Source organism: Heterodontus francisci, chromosome 6 (assembly GCF_036365525.1).
Source record: "Heterodontus francisci isolate sHetFra1 chromosome 6, sHetFra1.hap1, whole genome shotgun sequence".
Taxonomy (NCBI): domain Eukaryota; kingdom Metazoa; phylum Chordata; class Chondrichthyes; order Heterodontiformes; family Heterodontidae; genus Heterodontus; species Heterodontus francisci.
In genome coordinates, this window is record NC_090376.1 from 15361941 (window position 1) to 15383533 (window position 21593).

Genomic DNA, 21593 nt, shown 5'->3' on the forward strand with positions numbered 1-21593 from the left:
ATACCTGTTTTGGAGGGAGATGACCGCAGGGGACACCTGCGCTGCCTTCCTGCTCTTTCTCTGCCTTTTAGTCACCCATTCCCTTTCACCCTCAGCAATCCTAATCTGCGGTGTGACCAATTCGCTAAGCGTGCTATCCACGACCTCCTCAGCATCGCGGATGCTCCAAAGCGAGTCCATCCGCAGCTCCAGAGCCGTCATGCGGTCTAACAAGAGCTGCAGCTGGACACACTTCCTGCACGTGAAGGAGTCAGGGACATCAGCCGTGTCCCTGAGCTCCCACATTGAGCAAGAGGAGCATAACACGGGTCTGAGATATCCTGCCATTTTCAATATTAAGCTTAAGTTAGTCTTAACTTAGATAAACGAAAAAGGAACGAAAAGTTTTCACCAATCACAGGAAAAAAAATATAGAAAAAGCCTTACCTTATCTGCACACCACTGAGTCCTTTTTTTTGGTTAGAGGAGGAGGGAGGGAGGGTGGGAGACACTACAGGTGTAGTGTCTCGGGTTCAGCCGCTGCCCAAATATATAGGACTTACTTACCCAGCTGCCACCTCGCTCTCCCTGTCGCCGCTGCAAAAAGAAACCGCCAAAACAACAAGGTAAGTTTATTGCAGTTGTAGCTTGTTTCCCCACCTCTAATACCCGTGCACCTCCATTACTGATGTTACCAAGTCGAATTTTGGCATAGGTTATTTTTCTACTGAAGGCAAGTTAGATTGAGTAAACTGGGCCAAAGAATCTTTGAACATGTTGCACAAAGGAAACTATTCTTTGAATCAATTCATTTGACTTCTAGCTTACTTGATAAAAGCAATGCTCCTTTGAGCAGGAACCAGGCTAAGCTTTAGGAGAACCTCACGGAACCACTCCAAACCTTCATTTTTAAAAATTCATTCATGGGATATGGGTGTCGCTGGCCAGGCCAGCATTTATTGCCCATCCCTAATTGCCCTTGAGAAGGTGCCTTCTTGAACCGCTGCAGTCCATTTGGGGTAGGTATACCCACAGTGTTGTTAGGAAGGGAATTCCAGGATTTTGACCCAGCGACAGTGAAGGAACGGCGATATAGTTCCAAGTCAGGATGGTGTGTGACTTGGAGGGGAACTTGCAGGTGGTGGTGTTCCCATGTATTTGCTGCCCTTGTCCTTCTAGTTGGTAGAGGTCGTGGGTTTGGAAGGTGCTGTCTGAGGAGCCTTGGTGCATTGCTGCAGTGCATCTTACAGATGGTACACACTGCTGCCACCGTGCGTCGGTGGTGGAGGGAGTGATGTTTGTGGATGGGGTGCCAATCAAGCGGGCTGCTTTGTCCTGGATGGTGTCGAGCTTCTTGAGTGTTGTTGGAGCTGCACCCATCCAGGCAAGTGGAGAGTATTCCATCACACTCCTGACATGTGCCTTGTAGATGGTGGACAGGCTTTGGGGAGTCAGGAGGTGAGTTACTCGCCTCAGGATTCCTAGCCTCTGACCTGCTCTTGCAGCCACAGTATTTATATGGCTACTCCAGTTCAGTTTCTGGTCAATGGTGGCCACTAGGATGTTGATAGTGGGGGATTCAGCGATGGTAATGCTGTTGAATGTCATGGGGAGATGGTTAGATTCTTCCTTGTTGGAGATGGTCATTGCCTGGCACTTGTGTGGTGCAAATGTTACTTGCCACTTATCAGCCCAAGCCTGGATATTGTCCAGGTCTTGCTGCATTTCTACACGGACTGCTTCAGTATCTGAGGAGTCACGAATGGTGCTGAACATTGTGCAATCATCAGTGAACATCCCCACTTCTGACCTTATGATTGAAGGAAGGTCATTGATGAAGCAGCTGAAGATGGTTGGGCCCAGGACACTATCCTGAGGAACTCCTGCAGTGATGTCCTGGAGCTCAGATGATTGACCTTCAACAACCACAACCATCTTCCTTTGTGCTAGGTATGACTCCAACCAGTGGAGGGTTTTCCCCCTGATTCCAATTGACCTCAGTTTTGCTAGGGCTCCTTGATGCCATACTCGGTCAAATGTTGCCTTGATGTCAAGGGCAGTCACTCTCGCCTCACGAGTTCAGCTCTTTTGTCTATGTTTGAACCAAGGTTGTAATGAGGTCAGGAGCTGAGTGGCCCTGGTGGAACCCAAACTCAGCGTCACTGAGCAGGTTATTGCGAAGCAAGTGCAGCTTGATGGCACAGTTGATGACACCTTCCATCACTTTACTGATGATTGAGAGTAGGCTGATGGGGCGGTAATTGGCCAGGTTGGACTTGTCCTGCTTTTCTTGTACAGGACATACCTGGGCAATTTTCCACATTGCAGGGTAGATGCCAGTGTTGCAGCTGTACTGGAATAGCTTGGCTAGGGGCGCGGCAAGTTCTGGAGCACAGGTCTTCAGTACTATTGCAGTTTAGCACGCAGATAGTCCTGTGTTGTAGCTTCACCAGGTTGACACCTCATTTTGAGGTATGCCTGGTGCTGCTCCTGGCATGCCCTCCTGCACTCTTCATTGAACTGGGGTTGGTCTCCTGGTTTGATGGTAATGGTAGAGTGAGGGATATGCTGGGCCATGAGGTTACAGATTGTGGTTGAGTACAATTCTGCTGCTGCTGATGGCCCACAGCGCCTCATGGATGCCCAGGTTTGCATTGCTGGATCTGTTCGAAATCTATCTTATAGTGCCACACAACACGACGGACGGTATCCTCAATCTGAAGGCGGGACTTCGTGTCCACAAGGACGGTGCGGTGGTCACTCCTACCAATACAGTCATGGCCAGAAGCATCTGCAGCAGGCAGATTGGTGAGGACGCGGTCAAGTATGTTTTTCCCTCGTGTTGGTTCCCCCACCACCTGCCACAGACCCAGTCTAGCAGCTATGTCTTTTAGGACTCGGCCAGCTTGGTCAGTAGTGGTGCTTCCGAGCCACTCTTGATGATAAACATTGAAGTCCCCCACCCAGAGTACATTTTCTGCCCTTGCCGCCCTCAGTGCTTCCGCCAAGTGGTGTTCAACATGGTGGAGTGCTGAGTCATCAGCTGAGGGAGGGCGGTAGGTGGTAATCAGTAGGAGGTTACCTTGCCCATGTTTGACCTGATGCCATGAGACTTCATGGGGTCCGGAGTCGATGTTGAGGACTCCCAGGGCACCTCCCTCCCTACTGTATACCACTGTCCCGCCACCTCTGGTGCGTCTGTCCTGCTGGTGTCTGGGACATTGTCTGTAAGGTATGATTCCGTGATTATGACTATGTCAGGCTGTTGCTTGACTAGTCTGTGGGACAGCTCTCCCAACTTTGGCACAACCCCCCAGATGTTGGTAAGGAGTACTTTGCAGGGTCGACAGGGCTGGGTTGGCCGTTCGTTTCCAGTGCCTAGGTCGATGCCGGGTGGTCCGTCCGGATTCATTCCTTTTTATTGACTTTGTAGCGGTTAGGTACAACTGAGTGGCTTGCTAGGCCATTTCGGAGGGCATGTAAGAGTCAACCACATTGCTGTGGGTCTGGAGTCACATGTAGGCCAGACCAGGTAAGGACAGCAGATTTCCTTCCCTAAAGGACATTAGTGAACCAGATGGGTTTTTACAACAATCCACATTGGTTTCATGGCCATCATTAGACTAGCTTTTAATTCCAGATTTATTAATTAAATTCAAATTCCACCTTCTGTTGTGGTGGGATTCGAACCCATGTCCCCAGCGAAATACCCTGGGTCTCTGGGTTACTAGTCCAGTGATAATACCACTATGCCACCGCATACCAGCAGTTGACAGAAAAGCCAACAGGTGACAGAAAGCAGGCTGGTGGTGGGGGGAGGAGTGGGCGGGTAATTTGAAAAGCTAAATATGATGGCAACCAGTTGTTTTCGGATGGATTATTACAGTAAAGGTCCCTATTCAAGTCTAATGCCTCCAACCTTTGCAATTACCAACCCTTTATAACTTTACCTTCCTTTCTATGGTCCTTGATTGATTTGTAAATAACATCTGAATTATAAGTTATAAAAATGACCTCTTTTAAGGCCCTGATGGATAATGGGGCACTACAAAGTATAGAATTAATATTGGAAGGTGCCAAGTTTAATTTCAGGTTGACATTGGTCTCTACAATGGGGAACAAATCAGTCAGGTTTCCTGCTTGATAGCTGATGACTAATATATGGCCATTTTGGTAGATTTTATTAAATTTATTTTTCATTTATTCTTGGAAGGAATATTATTAGTCGTCAACCTAGTAATTATGGTACTGAAGCTACGCTTTCATATCCTACGGAGGAAAGTTATGTAATCTGGTAATTTGTGGGCTCACACCAGAAATGAAAACTACTTTCTTTTTTATAGTTAAAACCCAACTAGTTCATTCATTCCCTTCAGGAAAGAGAATCTGCTGCCTCTATCTAGTTTCTTGTGAGTCCATTTTCACTCTACCTGGGTGATCCTTAGTCCTCTCAGGTCAATGAATACTAACTTTCCCACATGCCAAAAACAAAATAAAATGGTTGTCACTTTTCTTTACACCTTTTTGAGAATATGGAGGATGATCTGCCCAAGAGTGGCTTCAATTTATGGAGAGTGCTACTTGTTTAAGATTAAAGACTACAAAATAGATAATTTTCTTTGTACACCAACTTGTCTGTCGTTTTCTGTCTTAATTTATGTACTTGTTTTTTTTCCATGTTGCCACATTATTTGTTGATTAGCTTTCTGTTCAAAAACTTCCATATAGGCAATCATTCTCATTATAAACATCCTGTGGAAGTATTTGAACCTTGAATGCTGCATATTTTGTCTAAGGTGTAAAATGTATACTTGACAACTAAGTGTTGTACTGTAAGTGAATTATGTCATTATGGTATTTTTGCACATTTATTTGAAAGCAACAAATTCCGTGCTGCCATTTGGATGCATTATCAAAAATCTCTCATTTGCTGTCTCCAAGCCATCTAAGCATGCACCACTCATTGGGTTTTGATTAGTGATGGTGTGATCGTTAATGTGATGATCAACTGACCTGTAAACTAACTCTACCAATGCAGTGCAAGCTCAATGCATTGTCCTCCTATATAAAATTTTGTCAATGCCTCCTCTGTGTATGGGCTTGTCAAGTTGAATAAGTAAAATTTCAGCTCCTTGCTGGTTACATTTTATCCTCATTTAAGGCGAGTACTGGGAATAGGAACCTTCTAATGTTTTCGGCACCTAATGATTGGGTGTGAAACCTTCCTTAGTATTCTTTATGTATGTCTGGAATTAATGCAGGATGCCAAGTGGCATTTGCAGTGGTTGCTTTGTTCCTGGCATGGCTGTGGCTTGACTGCTTGCAAATCTTGCGTGCAAAAGCTTGAGTTTTCTTTAGAATTCCAACTTCTTGATGAGCTTTATTGATTATTTTGCAACTTGTTTGGTCAAATAAGTATATGATTTATGCTAGAACAATGAGGCTGAATTTTATAATCAAAGTGATGCATGTAAAATAGAGTTGAGTTTGAAACGGTATGTCAGTTGCATAAACAAAGGTAGCATAGGCGAACGTGTCATCTTTAGTCCCCGGTGTTACGACCAAGGTGAGAGGAGTGTACTATCTTTCTAGTCCCACTTCTCCGCAGGTCACAACATATTTTTTTAAATGTTTACCCAGTTAAAGATTTGGTCAATCATATACTTTACTCTTTATCCTAGAATAAAATATACCAACCAGGTTTCTTTAAGAAACATCAAAATTATCAGTTTATTATCAAACAAACCTTATCCAGTAAAAAAGCAACACATTAACACACAGATTGAAATGTGAAACTTCCCTTTCTCAATTTCCCGCCCCCCCCACCCCACAACACACACACACACACTGAAAAAAATACAGAAATTCTATCTGCAGAGGTCTCTTACAAAAAAAGACAAAAAAAAAAATGCTTTGGTCAACTACTTGCTAATTCTTGAAGAAAAAACAAGAGGATACGGAATTGTCCCTTTTGGTCTGGCGTCTGGGTATACGGAGACGGGTCACTGGGATATTTTCAGAAGCAATTTGTCCTAGAGATGTTGAGAATTAATCTGGTAGGCTTTCCAGGAGAAATGTGGCACCAGACGTTTTGGTTGTCACACTGAATATGCAGGGTTTCTCTCAGATAGAGAAAGAGATGAGCTGGATGGTTTTCCTTGGCAGATTTATCTTTAACTGTCTTCAAAACAGTCCACATCCCAACTAAACTGAAAACAATCCAAACTTCAAACAGCAGTTCAGAACCTCCTGACCACTCCTAAATCTTTGACATGTCAATTGTCTGTAAACATCTTCCCTAGGTCACCAAGGTTTCTGTTTATTGAGCTTAAAGCACATGATTTACAACAAAGGTTGTTTTCAAACAACATCTCAATGTCCTTTCAGTGAACTTGGTTTAAAAAAAACACATCCATGGAATCTTTTCAGTCTTAAAACACTAGTACTCAAAAGAAATAAATTTTTAAAAATTGAAGCACTTCCATAACACCAGTCTAGTTCCATAACGCCTGGCCTAGCTATTTCAAACTTGTGTTTTATGTCGAGTATTGCTGGAGGTGCTATTGAGTGATCATAATAACATTGTTGACAATTTTGAATGTTGCCAGTGGTGTTGAACTGAAATGGTTATTCATGGTGTTTTATAAAGATTTTGGTAGATTATTGAATGATGTGTAAACTGCATTGCAATTAGAAATGTTTCCACAGGAAAATTAGCAGAATTTTGATGCAAAATTGAAAGTTGTGGATGTTGTTAAAAAATCTGGTTTGTTAAAACAATGCAGTTCTGTGGCTATTCCCTATCTATGGATTTTCAGTGACTCTGATCATCCTTGTGCTGTTTTTCAGGGACTGGAACCTTTGGGCGAGTTCTACTGGTCAAAGACAAGAAGACAAGAGAATACTGTGCTTTGAAAGTGATGAGCATTCCTGATGTAATTCGGCTTAAACAGGAACAGCACGTGCACAATGAGAAAAGCATCTTAACTGAGATCCATCATCCATTTCTTATAAAACTGTAAGTAGGCTTGTGTTTACTTAATGTGACTTTGCCTGCTTAATGCAGTGTTACACTTAAATTTGCATACAATTTAGGCAGTGTTGCTGGTTTAAGTTCCCTTTCTGCTTTCTCCAATATGGATGGCTGAGTATAGCAATATATATAGCAATTTTAAATGAGGTCTTTTGGGTCCTTCCTGTACTCGAGTTTTTTCTTTAATATACAGTGGTGGGAATTACTTTGTTTTGCTGCACATGAAAAATGAATTTTGAAGAATGGTAATATTTTAATCAACATTATGAAAAATATTAATTTATTTGTTATTCGCATGCAGGATTGCACGGGTGCTCCAGCTACTAAAAAAAAAGTCTCATGTCTTTATGAAGTGCAGTTGCATTTTATCATCAAACCAGTTTATAATTTTTCATTAATTTTAGTTTAGTTTAGAGATACAGCACTGAAACAGGCCCTTCGGCCCACTGAGTCTGTGCCGACCATCAGCCATCCATTTATACTAATCCTACACTAATTCCATATTCCTACCACATCCCCACCTGTCCCTATATTTCCCTACCACCTGCCTATACTAGGGGCAATTGCTAATGGCCAATTTACCTATCAACCTGCAAGTCTTTGGCATGTGGGAGGAAACCGGAGCACCCGGAGGAAACCCACGCAGACATAGGGAGAACTTGCAAACTCCACACAGGCAGTACCCAGAATTGAACCCGGGTCGCTGGAGCTGTGAGGCTGCGGTGCTAACCACTGTGCCACATCGCTTGTGGGTATGATATTTTATTTAAAATTTTTGTTCCTCTACACCACTCTAACACTCTGTCAAAATGCCTCGTTGGACCAAGGTCCAATGGTCTCCAGTAGTGCACTGCGGTATAACATTGCACCAGGGTCTTTTGTATTGGGTATCAACTTGGTTACCTGGTAGCTGAGTCGGCTCCCATCCTTTGGATTACAGGCAAGAATACTAAAATGATAGTTTGAATTTCACTCAGGGCCATTAACTGTCATTATTTTTCTATTTTATGAGACACTAGGTTCTTGCTGTTGATTTGGAGATCTCATTTATTTTGCCATTGGATTATATTTTTCAATGAAACATAGATCAGTGGTCTTGCCTAATGGTCATTTTTCTCCTGTGTTAACCTGTCTATTAATGTTTAACAACAGGTACTGGACACATCATGATGAACGCTTTTTATATATGTTAATGGAATACGTGCCCGGAGGAGAACTCTTTTCTTATTTGCGTAACCTGGGGCGTTTCAACAATAGTACTGGACTTTTTTACTCTGCAGAGATTGTGTGTGCAATAGAGTATCTACATGCCAAAGATATTGTTTACAGAGACTTAAAACCTGAAAATATTCTACTGGACAGAGAAGGTCATATTAAACTTACAGACTTTGGATTTGCAAAGAAGCTTGTTGACCGGTAAGTCCTTCTTGCCTTAGCTAACTGCTCTTAAAGGAGCTTAGTGCCCACTTTATATCTAGAAATGTTATATTATTTTGTGCAATGGAGCAAGCCATCTTGTTATTACAGGAGAAATATAGGTTACCAGATTTCAAGAGATTTTTAATAGTTGCATAGAAATTGAGAATTGATGGCTTTTTATGAACAAATATCTTGTTATGGCCTAGGCCTGCTGATTGATGTCCACTTAGAAACAATGGAAAATATGTTTGGGATCACTATTTGTTGCATTAACTTGACCTCCCAAGAAGCGCTAGTTTCAATAAAATGATTTAATTTGAAAGTAAAATTAACAATCTAACTTTTTTTTTTACTGTGCTTTTAAGCGCACATACTGAAATTTCAGTTACATATTTGAGATATTCGCCAGTGGATAAAATAGTTCCTCAAGTTGGTTTGTTAAATAGCTCAGGAACTGTTGAACTGTTGTAATATGTTAAGCAACAAAGTGCTTTGTTTTAAAAATCCTTTTATGTTTAGAAACTTCTCTTGTTTGAGTAAATGCCCTGTATTGGTGCTGAACTCCACAGGCCTGGAAGGTCCTAGGTTTGATTGAGTGAGATGATCCCAGTTGATACACTTGGCCTTGGCACCCTTGGGCTACAAGAATGGAAAGCTGATGTTGGCCTTTGTTACTGATTTAATATTTAAAGACTCCTCCTACAGGCGAGCACATTAGATGCTCGTAAAGCACAGGATTGAACTCAACTATGCTTGAAATTTTGAAATGTTATTTTTCTATAAACTATAAGTTGGAATCAAGGGACAATGATGCTCTGGGCTAGATTTTCTGCCATTATATGGCGAATGGATAAAAACCCTAACCAATGTGTCCATGAGGACGAATGTCGGCAGAGGGTAAATGGGAAAGATTGAATGAATTACTGGTCTAAACCAGTGCGAATGTTAAATACTGAGCATTTTTAACTTTACTTCAGGGTGCTTTCAAGTCGATATTGAGCAAATGTAAACATAGATGATTCAGGCCCTGGAGCAGAGTTCTTCATTGCATTAGCCACTAGCCACATATGGCTAATTTTAAATTCAGATGTGGTTAATTGCATTTTTGGTCAGTAAATTTAAAAAAAAAAAATAGTACTAGACACAGTTGGGTATGTACTCTCTATACTCATTCTCACTGTGTTTTATGATAATTTTATGCTTTACATCCTTGGTTACTGCATATTGGATATCTGCTAAATTGGTGTGTAACACCAATCAAGGGCAATTGGGGATGGACAATGAATGCTGGCCTTGCCCACAATGCCTACCTTCCAGTAACAAATATAAAAGCACTGGTGAAATATAAACTCCAAACAACAAAATGTGAAAGAGGAAGCTCATAGCATGGTCAGCTCAACTGATTGGAATGATCAATCAAGGCCAACAGAAGAAATGAAGCTGAATTAATAGCTAGCAGCTTCAAAAGGTCTCTTTCTGGCACAGGGCAAGTAGCATCTGGCGTATCACCGTGTGCTTCAATGTTCTCAGCAGTTGCTCTGCTGAAGTCACAGTACTGCTCGCAACTGCTGGGCAAAATCCTCGAAGTTGCACTCAGATGTACTGTAGCTGAACAATATATGTTAGAATCCAAATTCTGGTGAAAACTGAATACTGAACACAAACTGAAAGGTTTTGCACTGAATGGTGGGATATATTTAAGTAAATATACACGTAAAGCACATTTACTTGTATTTGGTTCAGGCATTTTCTATTAAAATTAATACATGTGAGTAAAATGGTGTTGCTATAGCCATGCCCGGGGGTAGTTTAGCAATTTCCATTGGAAAGTACTGCCCTAGAGGTAGTGCAGAGGAAAGTAGCAAGGCTTATTAGAACCTTGGGGGATTTGGAAAACATTGAGGAAGATTGAAAAGGACACCAGGAAGACATAGGGAGGCTAATGGGATGACAAAACTTTGTAATACAGAGAAGTGAGAGATTATGCATTTTGATAACAACACAAAGAATGATATTTACTCAATGGAAAGATGCTGACGGGTGTTGATGAACAAAGATCCAGGTTCAAATGAATAATTCCCTAAAGGTGAGAGGGTAAGTAGATTTTTTTGAAATAAAGTTTTTGAGGTAAAGAGGAGATCTTGCATTTAACATCTATAAAGAGAGGAGACAAATTGACAGATCTGCAGAGTATTTTGTGTATGTTTTTTCTTGATGTCTCCAGTAGGCTATTTTTTCAAATTATGACCTGAAAGTCAGACAAACCATACAGGTTAGGTAACTTAATTATTCACACATTGGCATTTTCAGAGTTGGGCTGACCAAAGCAAGCAGATTTAAAATACAACTTTTTTGACTGATTAATTGAAACACTATCTCAGGGCTGGGTTTGGGGTGGGTGGAAACCGTGACGAATGGAGTTCTGTGAAGGCCAGTTGTGACCCTTGTAAACATTATAAGCTATGGAAGGGGGTGTAACCTGTAATATAACATATTCTAACAAAACCAAATTTTGTAGCCAAGTGATGAGGATAAGCCAGGTTAGTATTCAAAGGGATCTAAATCAATTCAGTAGATCGAGTAAGGAGAAATCGCAGAATTTAATGCAATAACTTGTATTGTTACGATCATGGTGGGAGCAACGCACTGTTAATTCAGTCCTGTCACTCCACAGGTCGCAGCATATTTATTCATTTTTGCCAAAATCGGAAAACAGACAAATTAAACACTCTAGTATCCCCAGAATGAAACAGACCAAACCAGTTCTCTTTAGACAACAAATTAACTGTTTATTAAAAAAACTAAAGCTTAAACACTATTAAGATAAACCTATGTCTCAAGACCTTTATAACTTGCCAGTTTAATCTAACTCCCGCATTTATGCACATACATTCAAAAATAACAATGAATTGATTTTTGAAAATGTTGTTTTTAAGATTAGCTGACTGTTAAGAATAAATACAAATGAAGAGGCCTTTGCGTTTTGCGTTCCTGGTGATGAAGTCTTCTAATGTGAAGATAAAGCTCATTTGAAGTCTTTATCTGAATTTAATGAAAATACTCTACTTGATATCCAAACAGTTCGGCTGCAGTAGTATTAAACAGTTCCTTTAGCGATGAGCGCAGCAATACAAATAATTTGTTGAAAAAGAAAAACTTTTCTTATTTACTCAGGCAATAAGCTGAGCTACCTTCCATGACGGTGCTTCTGATATGACCTCCTTTTTCCTCAACCGAGGATTTCCCCCCACTGTTGTTGACAGGGCCCTCAACCGTGTCCGACCCATTCCCCGCACCTCTACCCTCACCTCTTCCCCTCCCTCCCAGAACCGTGACAGGGTTCCCCTTGTCCTCACTTTTCATCCCACCAGCCTCCATATCCAAAGGATCATCCTCCGCCATTTTCGCCACCTCCAGCGTGATGCCACTACCAGTCGCATCTTCCCCTCCCTTCCCCTGTCAGCATTCCGAAGGGATCGTTCCCTCCGCGACACCCTGGTCCACTCCTCCATTACCCCCACCACCTCGTCCCCATCCCAGGGCACCTTCCCTTGCAATCGCAGGAGGTGTAATACCTGTCCCTTTACCTCCTCTCTCCTCACTATCCCAGGCCCCAAACACTCCTTTCAGGTGAAGCAGCGATTTACTTGTACTTCTTTCAATGTAGTATACTGTATTCGCTGCTCACAGTGTGGTCTCCTCTACATTGGGGAGACCAAGCGCAGACTGGGTGACCGCTTTGCGGAACATCTCCGCTCAGTCCGCAAGCAGGACCCTGAGCTTCCGGTTGCTTGCCATTTCAACACTCCCCCCTGCTCTCATGCTCACATCTCTGTCCTGGGATTGCTGCAGTGTTCCAGTGAACATCAACGCAAGCTCGAGGAACAGCATCTCATCTACCGATTAGGCACACTATAGCCTGCCGGTCTGAACATTGAGTTCAATAATTTCAGAGCATGACAGCCCCCCACTTTACTTTCATTTTTAGTCATTTTTAGTTATTTTTTCTTCCTTTTTTTTTTTGGCATTCCTTTTTACATTTTTTACAATCTTTTTTTGTATTTATTTCAGTTCATCTTAGTTTGTTCAGTTTGCTCACCCACTGTTTTTTCAGGTTGTTTTTCTTCAGGTTTGCACTTGCTGATGTTCAATATTCAGTATATTCACACCTAATCTGTACTAATGCTTTGTCTTTCAACACACCATTAACATATTGTTTGCCTTTGCTCCGTGACCTTTTGGTCAGCTATGTGGCCTGGTCCAATCTGCACCTTCTCCTTTGTTATCTCTTGCCCAACCCCCACCTCACTTGTTTATAATCTGTGACTTTTCTAATATTTGTCAGTTCCGAAGAAGGGTCACTGACCCGAAACGTTAACTCTGCTTCTCTTTCCACAGATGCTGCCAGACCTGCTGAGTGAATCCAGCATTTCTTGTTTTTGTTTCAGATTTCCAGCATCCGCAGTATTTTGCTTTTATAATAAGCTGAGCTTGTAGCTTTTGTAGAATTTTTCTTGAAGGAGTATAAAACCGCTCCTTTCTCTTCAATTCCTCGTTGGCAAGTCTCTCAGAACCAACTGCTTCAAACCGATCTCTGCCAGTTCCCCCCCACACAGTCAAAATGGATACATCAAAACATGTGACCTGCTATTGCTCAGGGGAACCAAAATGCAGCTGTGTTATAATATCTCCAGATTTCTGGAATCTTCTCTCCCTTAAAGGTGCACCACTTTGCACACAGTTTTTATCCAAGGAGAAAAGAATAATAATACAAGTTCGTGACAGTATTTATATAGCATCTTTAATGTAATAAAATGTCTCGAGGCACTTCACAGGAGCATTATAAAACAAACATGATACCGAGCCACAAAAGGTGATATTGGGTCAGATGACCAAAAGCTTGCCCAAAGAGGTAGGTTTTAAGGAATGTCTTAAAGGAAGAAAGAGATATGGGGAGGTGTAGGGAGGGTATTCCAGGGCTTGAGGCCGAGGCAACTGAAGGTGCAGCCACCAGTGGCAGAGCGATTTAAAATCAGGGATGCACAAGAGGCCAGAATTAGAGGAGTGCAGATATCTTGGAGGGTTGTGGGGCTGGAGGAGATTACAGAGATAGGGAGGGGCGAGGCCATGGAGGGATTTGAAAACAAGGATGAGACATTTAACATCAAGGGCAGCACAGTGGCGCAGTGGTTAGCACTGCAGCCTCACAGCTCCAGGGACCTGGGTTCGATTCCGGGTACTGCCTGTGTGGAGTTTGCAAGTTCTCCCTGTGTCTGCGTGGGTTTTCTCCGGGTGCTCCGGTTTCCTCCCACAAGCCAAAAGACTTGCAGGTTGATAGGTAAATTGGCCATTATAAATTGTCACTAGTATAGGTAGGTGGTAGGGAAATATAGGGACTGGTGGGGATGTTTGGTAGGAATATGGAATTAGTGTAGGATTAGTATAAATGGGTGGTTGATGTTCGGCACAGACTTGGTGGGCCGAAGGGCCTGTTTCAGTGCTGTATCTCTAATCATAATCTAATCAAGATATGCTTAGCTGAGAGCCTGTGTAGCTCAGTGAGCACAGGAGTGATAGGGGAACTGAAGATGGTGTGAGTTAAGACCTGGGCAACAGAGTTTTGGATGACCTCACGTTTACAGGGATAGAATGTGGGAGACCAGCCAAGCAGTGCATTGGAATAGTCAAGTCTAGAGGTAACAAAAGCATGAATGAGGGTTACAGCAGCAGATGAGCTAAGACGGGTGAAGTAGGGAAATGTTACGGAGGCGGAAATCAGCGGTCTTAGTGATGGCAGGAATATGAGTGCAGAAGCTCATCTCGGGGTCAATGTGACACTAAGGGTGCGGACAGACTGGGTTAAACTCAGACTATGAGGGATGCAGTTGGTAACTAGGGAATGTAGTTTGTAATGGAGACCGAAAACAACGGCTTCAATCTTGCCAATATTTAATTGGAGGAAATTTCTGCTTATCCAGTATTGGGTGTCAGATAAGCAGTCTGATAAATTAATAAGACTGGAGGAGTCTAGAGAAGTGGGGAGATGGTGGCGTTGTGGTAATGTCGCTGGACTAGTAATCCAGAGGCCACGCTAATGCCCTGGGGACATGGGTTCAAATCCCACCATGCCAGCTGCTGGAATTTAAATTGAATTAATTTGTGAATTCAGTTAATTAAACTATCTGGAATTGTAAACTAGTCTCAGTTTCATGGCACTATTACTATCCTCGATTGTCGTAACAACCCATCTGATTCACTAATGTCCTTTAGGGAAGGAAATCTGCTGTCCTTACCCAGTCTGGTCTGCATGTGACTCCAGACTCTCAACAATGTGGTTGACTCTTAACTTCCCTCTGAAATAGCTTGGCAAGCTTCTCAGTTGTCCAGGGCAATTAGGAAAGGCAACAAATGCTGGCCTTGCCAGCGAAGCCCACATCCCAAGAAAGAATTTTAAAAAGTGGTGGTAATGTGAATAATTAAGCTTTTTGTTTCTCTTTTCCCATAACCCTCTCCCCCAAATCACCCCATTATTGACTGCTCCCTGGGTTATGATTATTATCTGTTTAAATTTTTCTCTCGCCTTCTGCTTGCCTCATTTCCTCATTTTGAGTGTATGTGTGAGAGAAGCATACCCCAACCAACCTTTTGCAAAATCTGTGCTTCCTTTTCACACCCAAAAAATGATTGTCTCTTCTGAAACAGTTGTTTGTGAGTTCAAGGTTTCTTGATAACCAAGGAATGAAGTCTGAAGACTTCTTTACATTACATGTATGACAAGCATGATAATTTCAGTGTATGAGAAGCTAAAAACAAATGGAGAGAAATGAGGTTCTTGTAATTACACACAATTATGTCAACTTCGATAAAAAGATGTCTTCACACTTATAGTTTAATTTTCCAGTGATTATTTAACCTGTCTTTACAAACATGGCTGCCATGGGCTGAGGAATGTAGGTAAGAAAATGTCTCATTGATGCAGTAGAAGTTGCACTTCCGAGGTTATGGCTATGGCATATTATTGGGGCTTTATTTGTGCAACCTTTGTCTGTCACTTGATGCTGACACTGGGTACCTCGAGTTAAGATGTCTGTTTCCTGCATTAATATCCCCCTCCTTGATGAGCATAATCATTTTTTTAAAAAGTGATTTAACATGCAGTTTAATGGTTTCTGTTTAAAGGTAATTCTGGCAAAATGATTTGCACAAATGTGATTGAAGTCATGTTCCCTCCATGGCCTTAGCTTTGAGATGAACTCATGAACCCTGACACAAGTTTTGAGTGATTTGTTAGTCTGAACGAATATGTTTTTAACACTCTTTTAATGCCTTTGGGCATCTGTTGCTTTCATTGCTTATATACAGTTCATTTTCATCATATATGGTTGGCATCCTTCCATCAACGAAAGATGATGGACACGTAGCAAACAATCCATGTAAGTGGGGTGTCTTCTCTTGGGTGCACCTTTGTTGATGGTTGTGAAGGCTAATCCTTGAGAGGCAGGTTCTGTCACAAGTGTTGCACGTAAAACTGCCATGCTGTGAGTTGTTGTTTTTGACATTGGCACCTGTTGCCAAGCTGCTGTAGCAACTGGTCATCATGGTAGTGCACACCAGTCCACAGTATTCGTCGCCATGTTCCTCTTTCGCCAGCTAGTGACTCCCAAGTGCGATAGTCGATATTTAGGACCTCATGTCAGACTAAAACAGATTACTAAAACAGAATATCTGGTCATCATCTCACTGCTGTTTGTGGGACGTCGTGTGAAATTTGGATGCTGTGTTTCCTAGATTACAGCAGAGGGAATACTTCAGACGTACTTCATTGCTGGTGAAGTGCTTTTTGGGACATCTGGAGGCGGTAAAAAGTGCTAGATAAACGCAAACCTTTAAGAATGCTGGTGCATGAATCTATTCTCTATTGTATATATTCCCTATAACTCTTAATGCTACAAAAATTTGGTTTCTCTAGTTTGATGCACTGTTTATTCTCATGAGTCTTTTGCTGTAGATTAACAGTGCTGGGGAAATCCCAGGTCCGCTGGATTGGTTGCAAGTTTTGGCTCACGCTGAGCTGCTGAAACAAATATTAATATTGCAATACTAAAGGTACTCTGACATCAGGAGTACTAAATTTCTTCCAACTGGAGAAATAAGATAAGCAAATGAAAGCAAAATACTGCGGATGCTGGAAATCTGAAATAAAAAAGAAATGCTGGAAATACTCAGCAGGTCTGGCAGCATCTGTGGAGAGAGAGTTCCGAAGAAGGGTCACTGACCCGAAACGTTAACTCTGCTTCTCTCTCCACAGATGCTGCCAGACCTGCTGAGTATTTCCAGCATTTCTTCTTTTTATTTAAAATAGATGAGCAGTTTTATTCATTTCTGCGCACCCTATTTTTCTGTTTTTTTTTATTTTTCTATGTAGCGTGTCCCATTTTGTATTATCCTTTTTTTAAGTTTAGGAGCAGAAAATGCAAATGTATAGTAAGTCTTGTCAGCTGACAAACCTGCTATGTATTCCTCATATTTGTTTTTTCTCCCCCCAACATTTTTTTTCTCTATTTACAAGTTTAAAAGAACTCAATATTCCTCTTTGGCCATGTGTCCATATTGGAGATGGGAGTTGGAACTCTGACAAAGGGTCTACACCATAAGAGGTTAACCTATCTTTTCTTTTCATCAAAGCTGTTGTCCCTGTTTTGTATATTCTAATTTTGTTCTTCCAGGTATTCACTATTTGGAGTTTGGTAGCCTCAGAAGTCCAATTGTGCCTGGACAAGATAGCTCATTCATGACCTGTTGGTACCTGTAATTGTGATGTTATATGTGTTGTTCAGTAGTACAAAGCAGCATTTTTGATTATGGTCCGTTGGGAAATGCATAGTGTGCTGTTTTACACAATTTTAGGGTCACTTCCCTTTTGCTGAGAGGCAAGACTTTCATTTTGCTGGACAAAGGAGAAAGCAAACCAAGTAACCTAAATGTTCTGCTAAACCTCTCTAATATTTATAAAAACCTAACAGAAAAATAACGAATGCCCTAATTTTGTAATGTATCTGCATACACTTTAAGGCACTCAATTTCAACTTTGCATGTTGTTATTTATATTATCTTGAAATTCTGCACTGAGTCGTATATTTTTAATCCTGAATAAATTATAAATCTCCTTTAATTGAAGTGATCCATTTGTCACCTTACTTTAGTTTAGTTTAGAGATACAGCACTGAAACAGGCCCTTCGGCCCACCGAGTCTGTGCCGACCATCAACCACCCATTTATACTAATCCTACACTAATTCCATATTCCTACCACATCCCCACCTGTCCCTATATTTCCCTACCACCTACCTATACTAGGGGCAATTGCTAATGGCCAATTTACCTATCAACCTGCAAGTCTTTGGCATGTGGGAGGAAACCGGAGCACCCGGAGGAAACCCACGCAGACACAGGGAGAACTTGCAAACTCCACACAGGCAGTACCCAGAATTGAACCTGGGTCACTGGAGCTGTGAGGCTGCGGTGCTAACCACTGCGCCACTGTGCCGCCCTACTTTGGATGTGGGATCTGTATTATTTTATATATAACCTTGCTCCGGAAATAATATTTGATATTTTTCATATATTCTTGTGTGATCATATTATACATGCAGCTAAAACCATCTAATTGTATCATTACTTCACTTTTAACTTAATGCTATTTTTCTCTTATAGTGAATGAAGGAAGTATAATAATTTTTGTCTTGGGAATTTTACCTTTTACTGGGTCTATAACCTGTATATCCTGAATGCCTGAGTGAACTTCTGTTTGCTTCAACCCTTCCTTTAGTACAGGTACACCACCCACTGGTTGACTCAAGCTGTGACATGAGCCTCAAATTTGGCAAACTTTCTCATATTTGTTCTGAAGAGTGTGATGTCACATCCATGGTGGAATTTCAACACTCAACATGTGGATTTTTGGTCCAGTACCATAACCACTCAGCTACCAGATGTACCACACCTACCGAGACTGGCCTACAGTCCCACATTATGTGGCTAATCCTTGATATCCATTCAACCCCTCCTTGGTTACTGAGGCTGAATCCAACTGCTTGTAACTTGAGCATCCTGTTTGACCCTAGCTAAGCTTCCTTATGCTGTTCATCAAGACTGCCTGCTTCCACCTCTGTAATGTTGCCTGTCTCAGCTCATCTGCTGCTTGAGATCTCATCCATCGCTTTGTTACGTAAAAGTTATTCCACAACTCCAATGCTCTTCTGGCCAGCCTCCCATCTTCCACTCTCTGTCCACATCCTAACTTGCACCAACCCCGTTCACCCACCACCCTTGTGCTCACTGACCTACATTGGCTCCCAGTTAGACAAAATCTTGATATTAAAATTCTCATCCTTGTGTTCAAATCTGACATGGCCTTACCCCTCCCTATCTCTGTAATCTCCTCCAGTCTTACAACCCTCCAAGATCTTTGATCTCCAATTCTGGCCTCTTGTGAACCCTTGATTTTAATTGCTCCACCATTTGTGACAATGTCTTCCGCTGCTTAGACTGTATTCTCTGGAATTCCCTCCTTAAAACTCTGTGTCTCTCTACCCGTCTCTCCTATAGATCCTCCTCTTTGACCAGTTACATGGATTTTCTTTTATTCTTTCATGAGATTTGGGTGTTGCTGGCAAGGCCAGCATTTGTTGCCCTTGCCTAATTCCCCTTGCCAACTGAATGGTTTGCTGGCCATTTCAGAGGGCAGTTAAGAGTCAACCCATTGTTGTGGGTCTCTCCAATCTATCTATATTCTGCTGTATTCTCTGACAGTCCCCTTCACTATCTGCTACTCCACCAATCTTAGTGTCGTCTGCAAATTTGCTAATTTACTGTAAGACTTCTATGTTTTTGACAGTCATGTAATAAATGCAGTGAAAAATTACAGGCTACCGTCAAACTACAGAATGAATTAGATCCAAAGAACCACAGAAAAGTTACGGCACAGAAGAAAGCCATTCAGTCCATTGTGTCTGCGCCGGCCGAAAAATCTAGCCGCAGGGGCGGCGCAGTGGTTAGCACCGCAGCCTCACAGCTCCAGGGACCCGGGTTCGATTCCGGGTACTGCCTGTGTGGAGTTTGCAAGTTCTCCCTGTGTCTGCGTGGGTTTTCTCCGGGTGCTCCGGTTTCCTCCCACAAGCCAAAAGACTTGCAGGTTGATAGGTAAATTGGCCATTATAAATTGTCACTAGTATAGGTAGGTGGTAGGGAAATATAGGTACAGGTGGGGATGTTTGGTAGGAATATGGGATTAGTGTAGGATTAGTATAAATGGGTGGTTGATGTTCGGCACAGACTCGGTGGGCCGAAGGGCCTGTTTCAGTGCTGTATCTCTAATCTAATCAATCTAATCCCACCTTCCAGCAGCTGGTCCGTAGCCTTGCAGGTTACAGCACTTCAGGTGCATGTCGAGGTACCTTTTAAATGAGTTGAGGGTTTCTGCCTCCACCACCGTTCCTGGCAGTGAATTCCAGATACCCACCACCCTCTGGGTGAAAATGGTTTTCCTCGTGTCACCTCTAATCCTTCTACCAATCACCTTAAATCTGTGCCTCCTGGTAATTGATCTCTCCACTAGGGGAAACAGGTCCTTCCTGTCTACTCTATCTACTTAGTATAGTCGTTTAAGAATCTGCTTGAACTGCTTGAAAATCTCCTGTATCTCAGTTGCCTATTTTATCATTGGTATTTTATATAGAATATGCAGCACAGAACCAGGACAACAAATCCAACCAGTCATGATAACATTTATGTTCCACTTGAGCCTCCTTCCATCCTTCCTCTTTTAACTTTATCAGCATAACCTATTCCCTTCTCCTTCATACACTTACCTAGCTTTCCCTTAAATGCATTGATGCTATTTACCTCAATGACATTGAAGTGATCTGGAAGTAGCAGGGCTGTATACATGTCTCCTATTTAGAAGGCACTGATGCACACATTCTTATCAAATATAATTTGATGAATTAATATATTTTTTGGTTCTGCTTCTCTTTTCAGCCACCTTGGAGTTGCTGAAGTTGTTAGTGTGGGGTTGCTGAATCAAGATCAATGGAGAGACTCTTACTAATGCAGTGCTTCAACTGTGTGTATTCTTTCATGTCCCTCATCCTGTCAGGCTCCTGCTGGGAGTTACAAAAGCATGAAATTACAAATAGTCACTTGTCTGGCTGCACAGTATTATTTCACAGAAGCATGTGACTACTAGCATTGTCTCCATGTTATGTTTCAATTGATGCCTCATTGATCATATATCTTTGTTGAGATTTTAAAAAAGGAAATTCTCCTCAAGATTGAGTCCAGACCCCATAAAGTCTCATGGCATCAGGTATGTCCTGTGCACAAAAAGCAGGGTATATCCAACTCGGCCAATTACTGCCCTTTCGGTCTACTCTCGATCATCAGCAAAGTTGATGGAAGGGGTCGTCGACAGCGCTATCAAGTGGCACTTGCACAGCAATAATCTGCTCACTAATGCTCAGTTTGGGTTTTTGCCAGGGCCACGGCTCCTGACCTCATTACAGCCTTGGTCCAAACATGGACAAAAAAGCTGAACTGGTGAGGTGAGAGTGATTGCCCTTGACATCAGGCAGCATTTGTTCAAGTATAGCATCAAAGAGCCCTAGCAAAACTGGGGTCTATGGGAATCGGGGAAAACTCTCTGCTGATGGAAGTCATACCTAGCGCAAAGGAAGATGGTTGTGGTTGTTGGAGGTCAGTCATCTCAGTCCCAGGATATCACTGTAGGAGTTCCTTGGGGTAGTGTCCTAGACCCAACCATCTTCAGCTGCTTCATCAATGACCTTCCCTGCATCATGAAGCCAGAAGTGGGGATTTTCGCTCATGATTTCACAATGTTCAGCACCATTCGTGACTCCTCAGATACTGAAGCAGCCTGTGTCCAGATGCAGCAAGACCTGGACAACATCCAGGCTTGTGCTGATAAGTGGCAAGTAACATGCGTGCCACACAAGTGCCCAGCAATGACCATCTCCAACAAGAGAAAAGCTAACTATCTCCCCTTTGATGTTTAATGGCATTACCATCGCTGAATCCCCCACTTTCAACATCCTGGGGGTTACCATTGGCCAGAAACTGAATTGGACCAGCCACATAAATTCTGT

The 21593-nt window shown here is 42.2% G+C and overlaps 1 protein-coding gene across 4 annotated transcripts in view; it reads left to right on the forward strand.

Annotated features, from left to right (window-relative positions):
* The window catches only part of prkx (protein kinase X-linked), a 178499-nt gene that overhangs the window by 59341 nt on the left and 97565 nt on the right, over positions 1-21593 (forward strand). For all 4 annotated transcript variants that reach the window (XR_010975185.1, XR_010975186.1, XM_068033143.1 and 1 more), the window contains exons 2-3: positions 6829-6997; positions 8165-8428. Coding sequence is in view for 2 of the 4 variants with exons in the window: in XM_068033143.1 (XP_067889244.1) it covers positions 6829-6997; positions 8165-8428 (433 nt within the window). In the remaining 2 variants the exon portion in view is untranslated. The remainder of the gene's footprint in view (positions 1-6828; positions 6998-8164; positions 8429-21593) is intronic.